This window comes from Sceloporus undulatus, chromosome 6, assembly GCF_019175285.1.
Source record: "Sceloporus undulatus isolate JIND9_A2432 ecotype Alabama chromosome 6, SceUnd_v1.1, whole genome shotgun sequence".
NCBI lineage: Eukaryota > Metazoa > Chordata > Lepidosauria > Squamata > Phrynosomatidae > Sceloporus > Sceloporus undulatus.
Genome location: NC_056527.1, coordinates 96,982,509 through 97,003,826, shown reverse-complemented (window position 1 = coordinate 97,003,826; position 21,318 = coordinate 96,982,509). Strand labels below are relative to the sequence as shown.

Sequence of the window (21,318 nt, the reverse complement as noted above, 5' to 3'; positions counted from 1 at the left end):
TCTCGGCAAGAGTATTTACTATCCAGTATAGTATAGTGATTTGAGTGTTGGCATAGAACTGGATAATAGGGTTTAAATCCCCACTGAGCTATGGAAATCCACAGGTTGACCTTGGGCAAATCACACTCTCAGCTTCAGAGGAAGGCAAAGGCAAACCCCCTTTGAATAATTCTTGCTAAGAAATTGCTACTTTACTTTGTACATTTAAGTAATGTTGAACTGTGGTGCAACAGGGCTCCTGTGTTGCCTACATTCATCTTTCAGAGTACTTCTGTTACCCTGCAACTGTGTCTTGTTTATAAGTGTTCCTAAAGAAGCATACTGCAACAGGAGCACCAACTCTTAAGTATGCAAATGATATGCAAAGTGACATGAAACTACAACTTGCAGATTGTGTTGTGTTTCTCTTGTGTTTTTATACAGCTGATAGTAAGTTGCCCATTTTTGTGTTGCTATTTTGTAAGAAAAGAATGGGCCCATACAGACAGGCCAAAATAAAGCTGCTTTGGGTCACTTTGGAGGTATGCCAAAGCCAGGCTCCATTCCTAAGGACTGGAGCGTGGCTTTGGTGCAGCTTCCAGACTCTTAGGAAGCATGCATCATTTAAACAGCATACCTCCAAAGTGACACAAAGCAGCTTTATTTTGGCCTGTCTATATGGGGCCAATGTATAGTATTTAAAGTCTGAAGATGTTAATTTCTCTCTCTCTTGTTTCCCAGCAACAATGAGAACTGTGTATTTTTTTGTGGCTGCTCTCTTTATTCCATGGGGTATATCTCTGGCAAAATTTGATGAATTTGATGATGGAGATGACATTGTGGAATATGATGATAACGACTTTGCGGAATTCGAAGATGTGATTGAAGATCCTGCCACTGAATCTCCCCAGCGAATTGTCACAACAGAGGATGACGAGGAAGAGGCCACGGTTGAGCTCGAAGGACAAGATGAAGGTCTTGACTTTGAAGATGGTGATGCCCAGGTGATATCATATGAAGGGTCCTATTCTGGCTTGTGTTTTTTTTTAAACAAGAGATGTTAGAGGACATAGGGTGGACCAGACCAAACATAGACCTTACACTGTGATTATTATTTAGATATTTTTATATTTATTATCATATTTTTGTATCATTTTGTAAACATTTCCTAAGAGGTGTACAAAACCAAACATTAAAATGTGTAAGACCAAAACAGGCAAATTAAAATATTTACTATAACAAATATCATAGCTCCAATGAATCTCAGGTTGGGAGAAAGGCAGGACATAAAATAAGAAGAAGAAGAATTAGAATGAGAATGCATAAGCCAGTTTAATCAAAGACTCCTTAGGAAAGAGAAGTCTTGAATTGCTTACAAAAAGGCAGCAGAGAAAAGATCATACAGACCCCTGAGTGGATGGAATTGCTACATCTCTGAGGCCCCAGTGAAAGTGGCTTTGCTTGGTGTGGAGGCCTATATGGGGAGGTATAGGTCATACCTGTTCATTAGGAAATTGTAGAAGCACCAGAAGGCACATACATAGTTTTCAACCTTTGTATCACTCATAGACAACTGTAGCCCTAACTATCACATGTTGGATCAACATTCCCACCTGTGAAAGTGAATGGTGAGGAGTTACAGTAACTATGGGCCACCACTGTCAGAATGGCCACATTTGCCTATGCCTGCCATAGAATGTATAGATACTTAGTGTCTTGCTTGGGTAGGGCATGATGTTTGACAAGGCACATCTACATCATTTCATATAGTATTTGCAGGCAACATTTCCATGTCTTGCAGAGTGAACCTAGACATATCTACTAAGAGGTAACTCCCACTGATTTCAATGGAGTGTATTTGCTAGTAAATAGCTATAGGATTGTAGCTGAAAATGTTGCAGTTTTGCATATGGGAACTGAGTTTGCCAGTCCAGGGTGTTCAGTAGACTGCATTCAGTTTTAAATTGTAGTTATTGGATATGTTATTATGGTAGTTTGTCAGTTCTCTTGAATTCTAATCACTCTGACTTGATTGTCCCCAGCATACCTCTTCCCATTCATTTATTTGTTTTATACAACCTTGATCTGTGGTTCTTCCATTGGAGTAAGTGTCATCTATGAAAGTTCATACCACAAGAAACTACCATAATTAGACTTGACAATATTGTATGACTGCCTGTCACTTATTACAGACCTTTGAGCTATCTTTAAAATTGCTGAGGCAGCAAGACAATTTTGATTTTAGAAGAAAGGATCATTTAGAGATAAGCTATTCTAAGCCTCATCTACAGTATCTAGAGTTAGTGCCCATGGCAGAGAATACAGGTTTATTTGTTTGTGCTGTAAGAAGTGCTCCTACGTTCAACAGTAAAATACCTTGTCTTTAATATCACTTCACTGTCAGCATTTTTTCTGTGGTGAGGATTAAAATAGTTGAGTGTCCCATATTTCTGTGCCTTTTGAAAGAGGTTAGAACAATATGGCTTTCTTTTGGCCAGCTGGATAGACATAGTTGTACTCATCTCCAGAGTCATCTAAACCAGTGATTCCCAAAGTGAGTAGGATGCCCCCCTGGGGGTGGTGGAAAGATCCAGGGGAGCAGTGAGGGAAAAGGGGGTGGCAAAGGGGCCTTCAGTCAAAGTATTGGCATGAAAAATGACAAGGGGAACTAACCATCTTTAGGACTGTTGTGGGGATGAAGGCTGCATTAAATTTCTCTTTTCAGGGTCCCTTAAAACGACTGCGTAGCCTTGTTGGTTGCTTTGTATAGTGGTGTCTCCCACTCTTCACCTGACTGAGTAACAATAGGAATTGAGGGCACCAGGGTTGTCATCCAAGAAGAAAGGGGGTAGTAGCCCAAAAAGGTTTAGGGACTACTAATCTAAACTATCAAGAACTTCAGAGAAAGTATTGTAAATCACTGTTGAATTTTATTTTAGTGGTTTTAACAAATTCCTCTGGAAATCTCAGGAAGTGGAACAAAGACACATATTTTTGTTTATCTCTCAGTCTGATTGGTGCCCAAACAGGAATTGACTTGGGAGCCTTCTATGATCTACTTTGAGCATTCTAAGAGTGATTTATAAGTATAATACTTTCACAATCCGGTGTGAAACCTAAAATTTATGTATTAGTTCAGTAGTTTATAGCATTTAGCATAGGAGGCTCTTCTTCAAATAGCTGATGTTGTGAACCTTGTGTTTTCTTGTTGTAGGAAGGTGATGCAGAAAGTGAACCTTATGACGATGAAGAATTTGAAGGTTATGAAGAGAAACCTGATGCAATTCCAGGCAAAAATAAAGATCCCATAACCATTGTTGATGTAAGTGTATCTTGTGAAAATCTTACATGTCAGTCTTTATTACAGAAGCTTGTAGCATAAACTAGTATCATTAAGGCTGCAGTCCTATAAACACTTGGAAGTAAGACTATTGAAGTTATTGTGGAGTACTTCCAAATAGACATGTATAGGATTTCACTTTCAGTCTCTTTTTGTGTTAAGTACACCCAATTTTGCTACATATCATTTATTTATTTATTTATTGCATTTTTATGCTGCCTTTCTCCCAAAAAGGGACCCATGGCAGCTCTCTATTTCCAGAAAAAACATGTAGCTCTTCCAGAGGTTCTGGGAATTGTAGTTTTATGAGACATTTAGCCATCTGTGTCAGAGAGCTCTGGTGCCACAACAAACTACTGTTCCCAGAATTCCATAGCATTGAGCCATGGCAGTTAAAGCAGTGTCAGACTGGATTATTTCTGCAGTATGGATGCAGCCTTAGTAAATAAAAAGTAGGGTGTATTATTGTTCACATCAAAGGTTCCAGTGAGATAAAAGGTGCTTAATGCATACTTAAATAAAAATAAATAAATATTGTAACAGCAGCCAGAATGTTAGAGATACTAACATTCAAAATGAAATAGTCTAATCAAATCCACACTCAACAGGTGCCTGCCCACCTCCAAAATAGTTGGGAGAGTTACTACATGGAAATCTTAATGGTGACGGGCCTACTTGCTTACATCATGAACTACATAATTGGGAAGAATAAAAATAACCGTCTGGCTCAGGCCTGGTTCAGTAGTCATCGGGAGCTTCTTGAAAGTAACTTTGCTCTTGTTGGTAAGTTGCCCCCCCCCCCCAGCCTCTACATCTATACTTCTTGCCTCCAGTATCAGACATCAATATCATTATGAATGCTGAAGTCACCAAGGAGGACAGTGACAGGCCAGCCAAACATTGGCACACAGGTAGAATTTTATATCATGCAAATGCAGATGAAAAGAAAGTTGAGTAAAATGAACTTTGAATATTAAAAGGCAGGAGAGAAATTTGGGATCAGTCATGGCAGAATTGGACAAGGTGGCCAACATTGTTGCTGTGTCCATCAGGATATGTAGGGAGAGAAACCTACAGCAACGGCAACAGCATCCAAATTAAATGAAATTATATTTAATCAGACACAGATCAAACTAGGGCTTAGTGGCTAAAAATGTACCAATACTCTTTTTAAGTTCTTGTCCACTGTAGTCCATTTGCACATCTTGGAGCACTTCTGAAAAATGTAAAGACTCAGGCTTTGCAAAGCTGAACAAGTATAAATGCTTGTTTGTATGTTCTTTGTAAACCTGATAGAGATGGAATACTTATGATATGGATTGAGGAGAGTTTAAAAGTCATGATGAAAAGAATGGAAGTAATTTCTTGGGTAAGCATGCACATGCCTATCAAGGCTTTCTGAATCCTCATCAGAACCTTGAAGATATCAAAAGGCATTGTGGTCACTGGACTATTGATGTGGTGGATGGGAGACAGCCCACTTCTCTGGAGGGCACGCTCCAGTGTTTTGCACTAACCAAAACGTTTGAGTTTGGTTTGGAGGCTAACTTAATGCTCACAGGAATACACTGCAGTGTAAGCTTAGGTGTAAAGTCACAAGTTCTTGTTAATTAGCATGTACTTTCTTTCAAGGGGATGATGGCACCAATAAAGAAGCCACGAGTACGGGCAAGCTGAACCAAGAGAATGAACATATTTATAATCTCTGGTGCTCTGGAAGAGTCTGCTGTGAGGGTATGCTTATCCAGCTCAAGGTATGAGAAAGAACACCTTAAAATGTTTTATGCTTTAAATTAGGAGTGAGCAGGAATTACCATATGATTTAATGGTAGAACTTCATGTATTTGGCCAAGTATTCCTGAGTTCCTGTTGTGAAGACGAAAAACATAAAATTAATTTTCTTCTCCTCCCAATTACACTGTTAAAATGAAGATAGCTGTTTGTACTGGTGTGCTATAACGCAGAAGCTGATGAAGAGTTAGGTCTAACCATGGGGTCATGCAGACAGGGCCTGGCCCCGGTCCTGATCCGGGCTATTGCCACGGTCCCAAATGGGACACTGGCAAAGAGCAGACTTTTTCTACTCCTTTTCTAGCTGGCTTTTCCCAGTGAGTGTGCTGACTGCACAGCTTCTGGCTGCTCAGTAGACATGTGTCATCTGCACGTCCCACCTTCCAAGCAGCCAGAAGCCACTCTTTCATGCCCACCTGTTTCAGGCCCATATGTCTCTTGCACCTGTCTCTCTTGGTGGACCTAAGTTTCTAGAAAAACATGAAGCAGATTGTGCAGGATTGAATTTTGCCTCTCTCTGCTTGAGTGTCTTCAGGCTCAATGTTTAGGCAAGAAAAACTTTCTTAAATTGGCAGAAGCCTAATACAGAAGAAATGCTGCATATTCTACCTTCATACCTTGTTCCCTTTGGAGTGAGAGAAATGTGTTGGGGTATGTTTTAGATTTAAACTTCCACTTCCAAAATTATCAGGATGGCTTGCAATAAAATATTAAAAACACTCATAAAATAACAGGTCCAGTAAGATAAAAATAGCAACCAAATATTGATACAAGTTTAAAAGTTAGAAATTTTTTAAAAATCCAGGGAAAATAATAAAGGCCTTTGTTTGGCATTGGAGAAGTGTTAAGAGTAGACACCATGTGAACAACAAAGAGCATTCTAGTCAATATGGCAATATGGAAAAGGCTGTCTTCTTCTTATCCATATACTGTACCGCAGACTGGAGTGCTTGTGCTGAGAATCTGAAAAATGCAGATACAAATGAATTGTTTAATATCCTGGTCAAGCCATTAAAGCTTTGAAAGCCATCCCCATTATGTTCTGAATCAACTACAATTTCTAAACTGCCTTCAGAGTCAGCCTTACACAGAATGCATTACAGTTGTCTAAGGTAAAAGTTCCCAGCCAGTAGATTACTAAGGCTAGGCTATCTCTTGCAGATAGGAATGCAGATGGTGAAACTTCCTAAGATGCTAAAAGTTTCCTTGTGCCACGGAGGAAATCTACCTGTAGACATAGCAATCAAAGGTGCTTTACAGACCGCACAAAAGGGCAGTCTGAAAAGCGCCTTCATTTGCTGCGTGGAGGAGCCTCAGCGGCCAAACCGCGCGGCTCCTCCATGCAGCAAAAAAGAAGCTGCAAAATGCAGCTTCTTCTTGCAGTGTGCTAATGACGCCGCAAGGCACTAATGGCACACTTGTGACATCATTAGCACGGCATGATGTGCGGACGCTAAGAGTCCGCTACGTCAAGAAGGTGGCGCCCGTGTAGAACGGGCGCTGCCATTTTGTGCGCGCCGAACGTATACTAGGGTTAGGGCCGTCCGGAAAGAACACCCCTTTCTAACCTTAGTACGTGCTCAGCACATACTAGGGTGCCCGTTTGTAACAGGCCAAAGAATACCTTCAAGTCTTCAGAAGGAGTGCAGCCCTATCCAAAGCAGGACTGAGAACAATTGCTTTGGCAGATGAACTCTCTTCCTGTTTTTTATCTGAGATTAACCTCAGATTTTTCCACAATTGATAAAGGAAGGCATTCTACTCTGGATTAACTCTTCCCATTCACTAAAAGACAGACTCTGTGTGAATCAATTAACATCTTCAACCTAGTGTGGGAAGAAAATTTTGTGCAGTTTCAAGTCCAGTTTAAGAGCTCTGGGTTTTTCTTCAGCTTCAACAGCTTTGAGGGTGTTTTGAGTCCTGAAATATGTTTTGCCTTTAGACATTTATGGTGATTATATCTATAAAGTACACAAACCAGCACTGTTGATGGACAGTTTTGAAGAGCTACTAGACCTAGGAAGACAACCAAAGGGGGAGTATTTCCCATGGGGTAGTTGGGAGACAGTCACCCTTATGGAGATTGGAGTGTTGCATATCTCTGTTTACACATAGGTGTTAAAAAGTATAACGAACAAGACTGAACTCTAAAGGTACAACTGACTTACATGTGGAGGAATTGGGCACTGATCATTTCCCCTCCCACACACTACCTTCTATAATTTCCTGTCATGGTGGTATTCTGCTATCTCAGGGCTCATTCACATTACAAAAAAAATCGGTGTTGAAACAGATTCAATCACGTGAAGTTCCTACTCACCCCGAATCTCACACAAGCGAATCCGGGGCTTGCACACCCGTTCCGTGGTAAATGGCCCCTAGCGCGGGTCTTTTGAAATCGGCGCAAATACCGTTTCTTTTTTAAAAACCCGGGTCCTGGGAATGAGAACTTGGCCTCGATCACGATCGAGGCAAATTGAGGGAGGGATTTAGGTCAGAGGGTGGGCAAAGGGCAAGGCATTTCCTCCCCTCATCGGAGGGGAGGGGGAGGAGGAAAGAGCCCTGGGCAGAAGGGAGCAAGGGAAGGCATTCTTTAGGAGCCTCTTTTCCCTGCATCCCCTGCCCAAAGCCTTCTGTCACTGGGCATTCCTTCCCTTGCAGGAGGAAAAAATCAGGCCATGAACGGAGCTCATGTCAGGCAAACCCCCCCCCCTTTTTCAAATGCAAACAATTTCTATTCCAGAATGTATGTTTCATTTTTATCCATTTTTTTTGAGCGCACCTGCGCATGGTTTCTATTCCAGAGGCAGATGGAGCCAGGCTTGCACTTGCTTTCTGCAGAGGGAGAAGCTACAAATGTTGCAAACAATCAATGTTATGTTTTTACCAATTTTTTTTTGAGCAAATATGCTAATGATTTGTCTTCTTGAGCAGATACAGCAAGGGAAGCAAAGGGAAAGCTAATGTTGCTTTTAAAAGCAAAAAAAATAAAAAAATAAAAAAAAATAAAAAAAAAAAGCATGGCAATCCCATCCTCTGCCTGGGACAGGGGCAGATCTGACCCAAAAGCCCACAGGTTTATTAAAAGAGAGAGAGAGAGAGAGAGGCATCTCTCTCCCTGCTTCAGCCGCTGAAACCCCTGTGCCTGGCTCTTTAAAAAGGGAGGACACTTCCCCCGATGCCCTGCAAACGTCACCATGACGATAGCTTGATTGGCAGCGGCCAATCTACAGAATGCATTCGATTTCTGTCAAAATGCATTCGATTTCAATTTGTAGTGGGCACTTGCTAACGGAGCGATTCGGGGGAGGGGCATCCGGATCATCCCAGTTCCCTCCATGTCTTTTACCCCAGTATGAATGGGGCCTCAGTCAGGACCTTAGAACAGGTTAGAATTAGGACAAAACCATATGTGCTGTAGAAGTTGCTCTGTTTTACATCATGCAGATACAGGAATGGGACACTGTTTCCCGTGGAACTAAAGCTGGCCAGAAGGGCGAAATATGAAAAGTATTGAGCCAAACTGAAAAGACAACAGTGTAGTCCCTGAAGAAAATGGAAACTGGAAAACTAAAAGCTCCATCTTTACCTCCATTTTCTGCAAAAAATCATAGTCCGTGACCCCTTAACCACTCATCACAAGAGGGCAGGATCTGGCTAAATGAAAGCTTAGTCCCCCATTTTCCTCCCACCCTCAAGCAAAAGGCAGAATGATGAGACAGGATGATGCTAAATTTCCTAAGCAAAAGTGGACAGTACAGTTGGCCTCCCCCATAGGCAAGCTTGCCTTCTACCACTTTGAGCTTAACGTGGAAGGCAAACCCTGGCAGAAGTAATGGGGCACATACCCATGCTGTGAGCGTGCATCCCATTATTTTCAATGGGGCTTGAGCATACACTCTTTTCCCCCATATGTGGGAGGGGGAATCCAGAACGGATCCCCCATGTATGTTCTGTGTTCACCTTTGCATAGAAAATGGAGATGCTCCCATATTGTGCTCTGAAGGTTTGAATCTGGTCTGCCTGGGCTTAAAAAGGTAGAAATAACTTCTACCTAAAATTTGGAAAATCTTTCTCATGAGACTGTATGTCTGCGAATTCTGCAATCACCATAGCCACAAGCTATATGGTCCAAAAGAATAACTTATCCAAAGTGCTTAGGCCGTTAGGGAATTGTTTGTATGTAACCTTTAATTGCACGATGAAAGATCAGATTCTAAACATCTGAGGAAATAGACTGAAGTCTTTGAAAGCTCATGCTACCAGTTTCTTTATCTCAGTTAGGCTCAAAGGTGCTACAAGATCTCTATGTAATTTTAATCCAGTAGACAAATAAATATGCATCCATGAAGAATTGCGGTAGAGTTGCCCTGTGGTTTTGCAGTGTGTTCTCTGCATGCTGTTGATTTTGTAACACAGGACATTTTATGGTACTTCTTGAGCAAGCTTGTTGTTTTTTTTTAATTAGTTCTGGTTGTAGGGAGAGATCTTGTGCCTTCAAGAATATGACAGTTATGCTAAATTTGGGACATTGATTAACTGTGGTCAAAATTTTGTTTTTTAGTTTCTCAAAAGACAAGACTTGCTGAATGTGCTTGCTCGTATGATGAGACCAGCTTGTGACCAAGTGGTATGTGTTTTAGTTTTGCAACCTCAGATCATCTTTAGTAAGGTTAAGTTCATGAAATTGTGTTTGAATAGCTTATGAAAAGTTGTATGCAGAATCTCTGCATCATTTAATTAAATACAAGAGGTTTCTGGAGCATATGGCTGTGAAGATAGATTTCTCTATCTATATGCAATGTTTACTGAAACCTCAGAAACAATAAGTTAAAGAAAAAGAAATGCACATTTTTCATACTGTTTTTTTCCAGTCTGCAGAATTTTTAACTTTTTAAAAGAATAAACCCTTTAAGATTAAGAAAATTGCACAAAACACAAAGAATACCTGTCAAAATTCCTCTAAAATTGCTCTTTAAAAGTACAATACGTTTTGAAAGAAACTAAAACTTGTTATACATTAATAAAGTGATTTATTCATTAAATTACTTTAGGGATTTGGCTTTCAAAGGTATCCTTGAAAATAGCAAGTTAACCACTGTACTTGTAGCTCCTTTCTTCTATAACTTGTCCAAATTAGGAATACTATATATGAAGGCGTAAATGATTGACTTGACAGTATTTTCCCTGCCACTGACTTTGTTTCAAGGTTACAGTACTTACTTTTCTGCAAGTATCCTGTGCAGTGGAATTCTGGGATTAAAGAAATTACTTTGCAGTTCACTTACTTCTGATGGGCTAAAAAAGGTGTTGAGTCTCATGTGGTGACAGATTATTTGTTAAATTGTTCCAGCAATGGTGTACATTGGTCCTAAAAAGGACTTCATCTTTGTTCACTTATCATTGCATTATGAGATGCAAGTAGACATTTCATGCATAATTATACTTCAGAGGATTTTCCAAGTTATCCTGAGATTCATATCATACATGCTTCTGATCTTGGCTAATGGCCATTTGTAAAACCTGAGCCCATTTATGCTATTGACATTGCTATGAAATAATGAAATCTGTATTCATTCTTTGCGATTTCTTGTATTAATGAATGTAGTTGTGTAGACCTAGGGGTGACTAACATTTTCTGTGTTGCTTAGCAAATAAAAGTTACTATGAACGATGATGACATGGATACCTACGTGTTTGCTGTTGGGACAAGAAAAGCCTTAGTGAGGCTTCAGAAGGAAATGCAGGACCTGGTATGTACTGAGGGACTGGGAGAGGTGAAATGCAGAGATAGGACAGTAAGTGTATAATGCCTTAGAATATCAGAATTTACCTGAAAACTTTAAGGAAAGTAGTGTATTGAAAAATCAGAATACTATATTGCTTTCATATTGTAGGATTTAATTTATGGAATGGTTGGAGAAAGTGAATATGGTACAAATGCTTTGGGGAAAAGTCACAATGCAAGAAAATAGCAAATATCTGGTGATGCGGTCAGCCATATGAAAAGGACTTGGGGAGATGTGGTGGGGTCTTATTCTAATTGAGCATGGTCTTAATTTTAGCTGTTTTGAATAGGTCAGTGGTTGCTTACTGTGAAGGTTCCTGTGGTGGAAGCATCCAACAATGGGTCAAGCCACTGATGGTTGAGAGACATGGCAATGATATTGTATGCCACATGGATAGACTGTATGGTACACTCTGCCCTTTGTCGGTTGCCTCCTCACACCAAACTGGAAACTTGAATTCCTTTCTTAATTTTTTATTTAGATGACTAGGCACCTGCTTAAGCAAGTGATGGTAAACACAAAGCATTGCTTCTAATGCTGCCATTTCTTCCTGAACAGAGTGAATTTTGCAGTGATAAACCTAAGACTGGGATGAAGTATGGGCTCCCAGAGTCATTGGCTATCCTATCAGAGATGGGTGAGGTCACAGAGGGAATGATGGATACGAAGGTAATGTAAAGTAAAATAACTGATAAAAACATTTAAGTTACAGCAAGTGAGGAATCTTACAAGAGTTGTAACAATATACCCAGTTGTCTAAATCTAAACTTTACTTCTGAGGGTTCTTCAGCAGCATTTCTACTTATTTGTCATATTTGTCTGTTTGGAGGGTGTGAAGGAGTCTTTCTTACCTTGATATCTCTGAAAAAATAGGGTATCTGCCTTAGGAGGCAAAACTTCCATGTAGCTGTGTGAAATAAAATTGTTTTCTGGCTATTCTTGAGAATGTAAGTTTGTCTGGTGGACAATAATACATTGGTACCTTGGTATCCATGGGGGATCTGTTCCAAATCTCCCCCTTGCAGGTACCGCAGGACTTGTGTCCCATTGTCCCCAATGGTGTCACGTGCACATGGCTGTGCTGCCATTAGGGACAGTCCTCGTTGTCCCCAATGGTGGTGTGGTCACGTGCATGCACCACCATTGGGGATAAGGGAGTGCTTGCCGTTTGCAGATGCTTGCATCAGTTAAAACACATCAATTAAAATACAGGTATACATCAATTTAAAGGGACATGCATGCAATTTAAAAGGATAAGAGATACATATTAAAACAATCTACATTTAGTGCTCCTGAATACTCTTGAGGATTTTCTTGTCACCTTGGCAGGCAATTCTGTTGAAGCTCTGGCCAACCTTTGGAATGGGAACATGACCAGGGCAGTGGACACAATCACTCCTGAGTGTCCCTTCTTATGGCGTAGAGCCAAACCAGCTCCCTGGTTGATGGTGATGAAGCAAGTAAGACAGGGCCTAGAGCAATGTTGGCGGAAGACTCGAAGCGAATCTCATTGAACACAAACTAGAGCCTATCTGAAGGTCTACTCCATGGTAGTGCGGGAAGGAAAGAAATGATTTTTTGCTGCCAACATTGCATCTGCACAGAGCTGTCCAGTACAGCTGCTCAGAGTGGTCAGGGGTCTCTTGTCCACACTTGCTCATGTAGAAAATGCAGATCACTTGGCAGCCCACTGTGAAGAATTTGCACAGCACTTTGCAAATGAAGTTGTTCAGATCTGCTCTGACTTGGCTGCTGTAGTTGATGCAGTGCCAGTAGATATAGCCTTTCCACCTGTCTGTCCAGTGTTAATGGATACTTTTCAGTTTGTGCAGCCTGATGATGTGGACAGGATCCCTGGAGAGGTGAAAGCCATCACATGTGTCTTAGATCCTTGTCCATCTTGGCTTATCAAACAGGCCAGAGGGGGACTGGCTGAGTGGGTGAAGGAGGTAGTCAGTGCCTCCCTACAACAAGTCAGAGTTCCACCTTGCCTAAAAGAGGCAGTTGTGAAGACTTTGTTTAAAAAGCCATCCCTTAATCCTTCCACAATGAATAATTATCTGCCAACCTACCATTTTTGTTCAAGGTAGTAGAACATGTGGTGGCTTCCCAACTCCAGGGGTTTGTGGACGAAATGAATTGTCTAGATTCATTTCAGTCTGGTTTCAGGCCTGGCTATGGAACGGAGACAGCCTTAGTCACCTTGGTGAATAACCTACTCAGGGAACTGGTCAGGGGGAATATGTCCCTGTTAGTTCTGCTAGACCTCTCAGTAGCTTTTAGTACCATTGACCATGGTATCCTTCTGGGCCACCTCTCTGGGATGGGCCTTGGAAGTATTGTTTTACAGTGGCTCCACTCCTTCCTGGAGGGGAAAACTTAGAATGTGGTGCTGGGAGACTCCTGCTCCACCCCCTGGCCATTGACCTATGGGGTCCCTCAGGGTTCTGTGTTGTTCCCTATTCTATTTAACATATATGAAACCACTGGGAGAGGTCCTCTGGCGTTTTGAAGTAAGGTGCCATCAATATGCGGATGACACCCAACTCTGCTACTACTTTCCACCTCAATCCAAGGAGGCTTTCCTGGTCCTAAAGCAGTGTCTGGCATCAGTAATGGACTGGATGAGGGCAAACAAATTGAAATTTTATCCAGACAAGACAGAAGTCCTCCTGGTCAGTTGGAAGGCAGATCAGGGAATAGGGATCCAGCCTGTGCTAGATGGGGTTATACTCCCCCTGAAGACGCACGTTTGCAGTTTAGGGTACTCCTGGACTTGGCTCTGGGGATAAAACAACAGGGGAAGCTTTTTGCCTTTATGCTGCTGCCTGCGGTATCTGGCTAGCTGTTGTTGATGGTTGCTTTGGATGGGTGTATACAGCTTCATAAGAAAATATGTCGTCCTCAGTACTCCTTGTACTCCTTTTTTCTCCTTGTAGATGATCCATTTTCTTACACATTATGCCGACAAGATTGAGTCCGTCCATTTTTCAGACCAGTTCTCTGGTCCAAAACTAATGCAAGAGTGAGTATGGCACAAGAAGGTTTGTACTTTGAAGTTAATGATGGGTTGTAGTTTGTGAAAGGTGAAGAAAAAGAAGAAGGGAAAGTCTCAAGCAAGCTTGCTTGTTAGCAAAGACCATAGGGGGGTTGTCTGAACCAGACTTCCAGCATGGGAATTCTGATGTGGCCAGTGTTAGAATTTACCTAGTTTGTGACATGGTTGGGCTTTGGGTTGTGTTCAGAGCTCATTTGGGTTGTCTTCAGAGCTCATTCTGTATAGAATTGAATATTTACTTTGTTGAAATAACATATGATTTCTGATAAGAGAGAGCAGTGTCTTTGTTCCTTTAAGTGATACTTTAGGTGATGCTACAGCAAATATGACACAGCATTTGCCTGCTGAACAGCTCCATATCCTGTTTACTGGAGGAAAGATGGGCAGAAACAATGTGTTCTGCCCCAGTAGTTGCCCAGACACCTTGCTATTATTCTATCAACAGCTTTGAAGCAAGGCATTAGTAAGGATCCAGTTGGCACTTGCCCCCATTAGTAGAAGAAGCAGATTGCCACAGCAAATCCTTGGCTGCCCAGAGCCAGAGCTAAGCGCTCTCATGTTGTTCATTGTACAGTGACGGAATATCAGTGATGGTTTCTTCTAGATGATGACATTTCTAGATGGCTTTTCCCAGTGAGGTTTAAGGTGGAAAACATCCTACATCACAGTCCTCCCAGAACTAAGCTTTGGCAGAAAGTTCCTAGTGTAATTCAGAATGCACCAGATTGGCCTTAACAGCAGGGTATGTACAATTAGATTCGGAATTGTCTGCTTACATAGTAGTTGATGGTGCACCTGGGCATCAGAGTTTGGAAAAGTTACTTCTTGGGTGGCAACTCTGAGTCTTCAAGTGACTTTGAAAAGTAACTTTTCCAGACTCTACTAATATGGTTTTGCTATCCTTAAATAATTCATTTTTAATATCCTTCTAATAGTAGTTCTTTCTCTTCTTTGTTAGGGAAGGTCAACCTTTGAAACTACCTGAAACTAAAAAGACACTTTTATTTACTTTTAATGGTAAGAATGGATTCATGATTTTCAAATGGCTTTTTCTTGGGAAGGTAAAATCCTGCATTTGAAAGCATAGCCAGAGTTTACCTTCTAATGTATTCTGGGCAAGAGTTCATTTCCCCTGTGATCAGTATCTAAAGAGTATATGTCCATTTGAGGTCACAATGGTGTAGTGTCCTCAAATCACACTTGCATCTTTGTCCTTACAAGAAAATGCTCATTCAGCAAGAAGATAAGAGAGTCTTGGAAAACCTTCTGATGGAAGCATGAATGTTAATTGCTAAATCCTGGAAAAATCCAAAGTTGTCATAATCAGTGAATTACACACACACACACACACACACAGAGAGAGAGAGAGAGAGAGAGAGAGAGAGAGAGTCGGGTGTGAAAGATCATAGAATCATAGAGTTAGAAGAGACCCTGCCATTGATCAGGAATACACAATCAAAGAACTCCCAACAGATGGCCATGCAGCTTCTATTTAAAAACCTCCAAAGAAGAAGATTACACTACACTCCAAGGCAGTGTCCTCCAGGTGGATCAGGGGACTACTGGTCCAGGAAGCCACCATCTTGGTAAGGGCCACCAGGGTGGTAGATGGGAGATGGATAGATCCATGTTCTGCCCTAGCCTTCCAGTGGCCTCCAGGCTGCGAAGTGGACTCATCTCAAAGGCCAAGGACACTAGCAGTGGCAGCAACCGCATGGCCTCCTGCTACGGCAGGAGCACAGAACACACCTGGCAGGGGTTGGCAGGCTCCTCTGTGGGCTCCTCTCGCAACCTGTGCCATGGAGGATATCCACCATCTTGATCATGTGAAAGTGGCTGCCATCTCAGCCATGGGGCATTTAGTATTTCTAGAAAATGCCATTTTCAGGGAAAGGAGGAGTTCTCACCTTCTGATTCAGAGGCAGACACCACACACACTCACACACACATGTGCCCCAAGCACAGCAAAGGCTCCGTAAGCCAGAGCAAGCCTAGTTCTCAGAGGAGGACTAAGAGGACCAGGGTCTGCAAGCACTTATGGGGGTGGTGGAAGAAGGGGAACTCCCTGAATAAGAGAGGGATGGGAACCTGGACCATACTCTTAGTTTTGTGTGATTCTTTCAAGAAGCGGATTCTCCCCTACTGCTAAGGAAAAAGACTAGGACTCTAGGCATTACCCTATCACCCAAACAAACCCCACCCCCTGTCCAGCATGTGGGAAGAGTTATATCCCATGGCATCTTAAGTCCTAGAAATGCCTTACCCTTCCAACTTGATTCATGCGATTAGGGATGAGTGAAATAAGCCTGCAACCAGTAGACCCAATCATAGAAGAGTTAAGAAACTTAATATTTTCTACGTGCAGTCATGAAGAAATTGCAAATACTCCTAGTGGAGGCCCCTTTATCTGCTCTCATTTCCTTAGCCATATTTTGCAGAAGTGACAAGGATACCCTTAGAATTTCAGAGGACAGGAGGATAGTGACAAAGCTAAAAAGGGCACATGAGGCAGTGTCCATTGCCATCAGGGCGGCTACCACAGTTTCCATAGTGGCTAGGGCTTTGCTTCATTGGACAGTGGATCTTCTGGGGAAGGTTCCATTGGGTGACACTAGAATTAGACGGGGCCTCAATGAATTGGCTAAGGTATCTGCTAACAGTGGGGACAGGACTCTGGTCTCAGTCCTCTTCACATGTACTCAGAATTAAGTCTCACTGAGTTCAGTGGGGCTTGTATGTTTCTGTGTTATTTCTGTGTAGGATATTTACCTACTACCAATTAAATAGTTTTCAGATTTCAACCTGAGCACTTTAATCTAAGAAAAGTACTCATTTGCTTTACAGTACCTGGCTCAGGCAACACTTCCCCAAAAGACATGGAAGCTCTGCTGCCTCTGATGAACATGGTGATTTACTCCATTGACAAAGCAAAAAAGTTCCGTCTGAATAGAGAGGTAAGTTGTGTAATTGGTTGTGTGCTCACTTCATATTAAAATATCTCCCTGTCTCTACTGGACACCATCCCCTGTGCTTTGCCTGAACTATAGCATTTCCAAGGGTTGGTCAACATTATTTGTGACATGTTGTAATGTAAGCAAAGAGGCAAAAGTGACTGCACAACTTTAGGTGTTCATGTAACTGCATAAGTAAAACCAGAATTTTGACTTGTGTTTGGAAGATGATAGGAGTCCAATTCGAGTGCTGAGACATTGGTTTCTGAACATGAAAGTGTTTATTTTAGGAGTTGTAATCCAAAAAGTCATGTTTCCATCTCTGGATACTCCTGACCTGAGCTTTGTAATCTTGTTAGGAGATGTGGAACCACTGTGAACTTTTTGTTGTTAACCACTCTTGAGTCAATCTTGACCCATGTGGATTAGACATCTCCAAGATTTCCTATCCTCTACTGCTCTGCTAGTTTCTGCAAATTCTTACCTGTGAGCTCCTTAATAGAGTCCATCCATCTAGCATGCAGCCTTCCTCTCCTTCTACTTTCCTCCACCTTTCCTAGCATTATTGTTTTTTCCAGTGAGTTCTGCCTTCTCATGATGTGACCAAAGTACTATATGTGCTAAAACTTTGTTTTTAAGAAATCAAGCTTAGCTCAAATAAGTATGTTAAAGTAAACTGGACATGTCAGTGATCTAGTATAGGGTTTCGTTTTGCTAGCTATTTTATATCTGTGTTAACTCATTGCAATGTTCTTTGAAGTGCTGAGTGCTTACTCATACTAATGGTGATGTTTGACATCTCTCCTAACCCTGAACCAAAGGGCAAACAAAAAGCTGATAAGAACAGGGCACGGGTAGAAGAGAATTTTCTGAAACTGACGCATGTGCAAAGGCAAGAGGCTGCTCAATCCCGCAGGGAAGAAAAGAAACGGGCAGAAAAAGAGAGGATAATGAATGAAGAAGATCCAGAGAAGCAGCGACGTCTGGAGGTAAACAATGTTTTTTAAAAAATTCATTAATGTTTAGTAAAAGTTGAGCCCTGGTCAGTGATGTTGGGCATGCTGAAGCTGGTGAAATGAGATACAAATTTGAGTGGTGATATCGGTCTCTTTTTCTGTTTGAGCTCCTTTTTAAGAGATTACTCTGGGGTTCTGGGGAAGGTGGGACCATCAATACAGACAAGCTTTTAAGACAGCGATTCTCAAAATATAAGCTGTGAGTCTGTATGGATAGTTGCCAAAGCAGCTCTCGGACCCCTTCCGAAAACCTGCATTGATCAGGTCAAGACATGGAGTACAAACATTTGGTGGTTGATGAGTTCTGTGAAGGAGAACTCTCTGCAAGTATGTTGTGGGGCTCTGATCTTGCTGCTTCCAGGTTTTGTTTTGATTTGCCTGCCCTTTTCTCAGTAGTCTACCTGTGTTACTATAAAAAGGAGAAGAGAGGGGGAGAAAAAAAAGTAAGATGGCAGCACTTTTAAGAATAACTTTTTTTATTTTAGCATGAGTTTTCATGGATATAAACCTACTTTTTTGGATGTGGTACAAAATGATATTATGGCCTCAGCTATAAAGCATATGTATACCATAGTTTTTGTGGGTTTTTCGGGCTGTGTGGCCATGTTCTAGAAGAGTTTCTTCCTGACCATTTCGCCAGCATCTGTGGCTGGGATCTTCAGAGAATGCTTGCCTGGAAAGGCGTTGGGTATATTTATTGTGTGACCTGGAAAGGCAGGAATGATTTGCATGTGTATTGTTTGTTGCTGATGGCAGGCTTCAGGGTGGGAGGGTATGCAAAGGAGGATTAGTGTCTGCTTGATTAGTGCTCATTGTCTGCTGGGAACCCCTGACCCGGGGAGATTTCTCATTTGCATTTGTTGAGTCAGCAGACAGTGAGCACTAATCAAGCAGACGCTAATAAATGGACCCCACACATCTCTTCAGGAAGTCCGTTTTTGTCCTGCCTTTCCAGAAATGAGATCTATCTTATCTTATGTTTCTTCCTATCTACCATAACAGAAGAGCACTGGACAACCATTTAATTTTTTCCTGCCTCAAGAGATGAGTGGCTCACCCACAATGACAAAGTAACAATTGTATGTTGTTGCACAACAGAATGATTGAGAAGACCCATACAGCTAACTGAATTTCCTTGAAGTTGTTGTTTTTGTCTGGTGTTCTGATTTCTCCTGCAAAGAAACACAAAATCTGATAATTTCATACAACTTTTTCTATTTTCTAACAGGAGGCTGCTTTGCGGCGTGAACAGAAGAAACTTGAGAAGAAGCAAATGAAAATGAAGCAAATCAAAGTGAAAGCCATGTGAAAACTGTTGCAAGAAATCTCTTCCATGGTGCCAACCACAGAATTGCAATTTGCTGCCTACCATGAGTTAATTATATCCCTGACTTTTATCACTGCCCATTAAGAACTACTTTTGACACTAACAATTGTGGCTTGAGGGATTATATTTGAAGCATTTCTCTGCATGTATACATGTATTAAGATTGTTAGGATGCCAAGGAATTCTAACTGGGTCCATCATAAAGGTGTTCTTGGAAAAATTAAAGTGGTAATCAGGTCTTATATAACTTCCTCACATGCATGTATGCATTGGGTTGCATCAAAAAGTGATCCTATCAGTACCAAAGTTACACTTCAGTCAGCAACAAGAGAATTTTTCTTTGCATCAGTGTTGCCAGTAACTGAGATGCAATTCTGAAAAAAAAAAAAAAACCAACACTTCAGTCCCCTTTGGTTAGTGAGACTGTGAAAAACTATTTTCAGGGCTGCAGCCACTGTTCTGATTTAATGAGACATGCAGGTGCTTGTATACGCTTTGCAGATGTCTTCCATGTTGCTGGATTGGCTTCCCCTCTACTGTCTTTGGGATCCTTTGACTTCTTATTTCCTATATCTATAACTTCCGAGACTGTGCCAGCAATGCATAAGCACTTTGATCTATTTTGGGGATGTGGGAATATAAATTTTTTTATAGTGGCTAATATTTGAGGAAAAAACACCATCAAACCTTCACAATAGAATTTTAAAAAAACCCTCCTTTGTGATTGGTGCAATCAGTGCACTTGGATATCAAGCAGTTAGTTGTAACATAAAATAGTATGATATGAATATTATAGGTTTTAAAACCAAATGTAGTTGATGCGGGAAAGGTTAGTTCTTTCACAGAACAATTAGAAGGGTGATAAATCAGTATTATTTAAAGACTAGTGTAGTTTGGGACAAGCAGTTTGTAAATCAATCTGTAGGCTGCTAATTGCAAAGGCTACAGTGAGTGTGCGTATGCACAGGTGTTTGTGTTCAATGTTTCCAGGATCCAGCCCTACAAATACAGTATGGGGATGATGATGTTGATGTATAAATAGGTAATTGGGAAATGGCAGATGAAAAGGCCTTCTGGTATCTTTTAAAAAACATGTTTTAATACTGCTAGTTTAAAACAATGTAAAACTTTCTATTAAGTTGCCCTGATACAGAATTTTGGGTAATCAGTATGCATGCAGGCTGCTGCATGAAGATCTCTGTGGGATCAGACATGTAGTTCCTCATGCATTGTCCCCTTGCAGAAACTCGCCTATTATCCCCCACACAACCGGCTTGTGTGTACCTGTTTTCTGCACACAAATTTGCTATACTTATTTTCCCATGTAGAAGGTATTTACTGGTTGTGGCTAAATGGGATCTCTTTTCTACTTCAGACATGTTTTAAGTGTTTTTAGCAGCTTTCTGTAGAGTTCAGTGTGTTCTTCTGATGGTTTCATCTCTTTCTAGTGTTTCTTTTTATGTTTCCTTTTATGTTTCTGTGGATGCTGACTATATAACCATTGACAATGAACTAGGTTCTTAATAACTACAATTATATCCCAGCAAGATAGAACACTTTTTAGAGGGGTGTTATCTTTTTGTACCTGTTTTAGGTTATTTACAAAAGGGTTGTCATTTGCTAGGAAGACTAGGAACTGGAGATATGCCCGCTTTGCAGTCTTGTGGAATTGCTGCATTTTATAAATGCTCATCTGGATGGCATCTGATCATTGTGTGTAATGGGCACTTTCTGCAGTGGGTTTAATGGGAAGAAATATGAGGGTTAAATTTGTTTCTTAATGTATTTTCTTGATGATGCTTTTATCTGCAGATATCTCTGATGCAATAAAATTAAGCTGCTCTTTAAATCAGCATGTGCTAAAATCTATTTGTCAGAGCATGAAAATGCACAGGTTCTATCTGAATGCAAAAACCTGCAGCCTGAAATGGTATTTGAATTTAGTAATTTTTATATAACTATCATTTATGGTACTTTACAGCAGAAAATGGCAATCCTATGTGGGATTCAAAACTATTTTGTCACTAGATGTAGAAAGTAAAATTGAATAAAGTATTGTTTCACAAA

General features: G+C 41.0%; 1 protein-coding gene across 1 annotated transcript; it reads left to right on the top strand.

Moving 5' to 3' along the window:
* Positions 1-696: 696 nt before the first annotated feature.
* On the top strand, positions 697-21,318 carry CCDC47 (coiled-coil domain containing 47). The gene is made up of 12 exons (XM_042474999.1): positions 697-983; positions 3,194-3,301; positions 3,928-4,102; positions 4,952-5,073; positions 9,675-9,740; positions 10,762-10,863; positions 11,458-11,568; positions 13,839-13,924; positions 14,916-14,974; positions 16,802-16,911; positions 17,730-17,897; positions 19,153-21,318. The coding sequence occupies exons 1-12, from the start codon at positions 726-728 to the stop codon at positions 19,231-19,233; spliced, it is 1,446 nt and encodes a 481-aa protein (XP_042330933.1). The 5' UTR covers positions 697-725; the 3' UTR covers positions 19,234-21,318.

Excerpts from the sequence above, each read along its gene's own strand:
- CCDC47 (XM_042474999.1), top strand. The coding sequence starts at position 726 with ATGAGAACTGTGTATTTTTTTGTGGCTGCTCTCTTTATTCCATGGGGT. Across the intron at positions 5,074-9,674 it reads GTATGCTTATCCAGCTCAAG|TTTCTCAAAAGACAAGACTT; the intron begins GTATGAGAAAGA and ends TTTGTTTTTTAG. Across the intron at positions 16,912-17,729 it reads AGTTCCGTCTGAATAGAGAG|GGCAAACAAAAAGCTGATAA; the intron begins GTAAGTTGTGTA and ends CCTGAACCAAAG.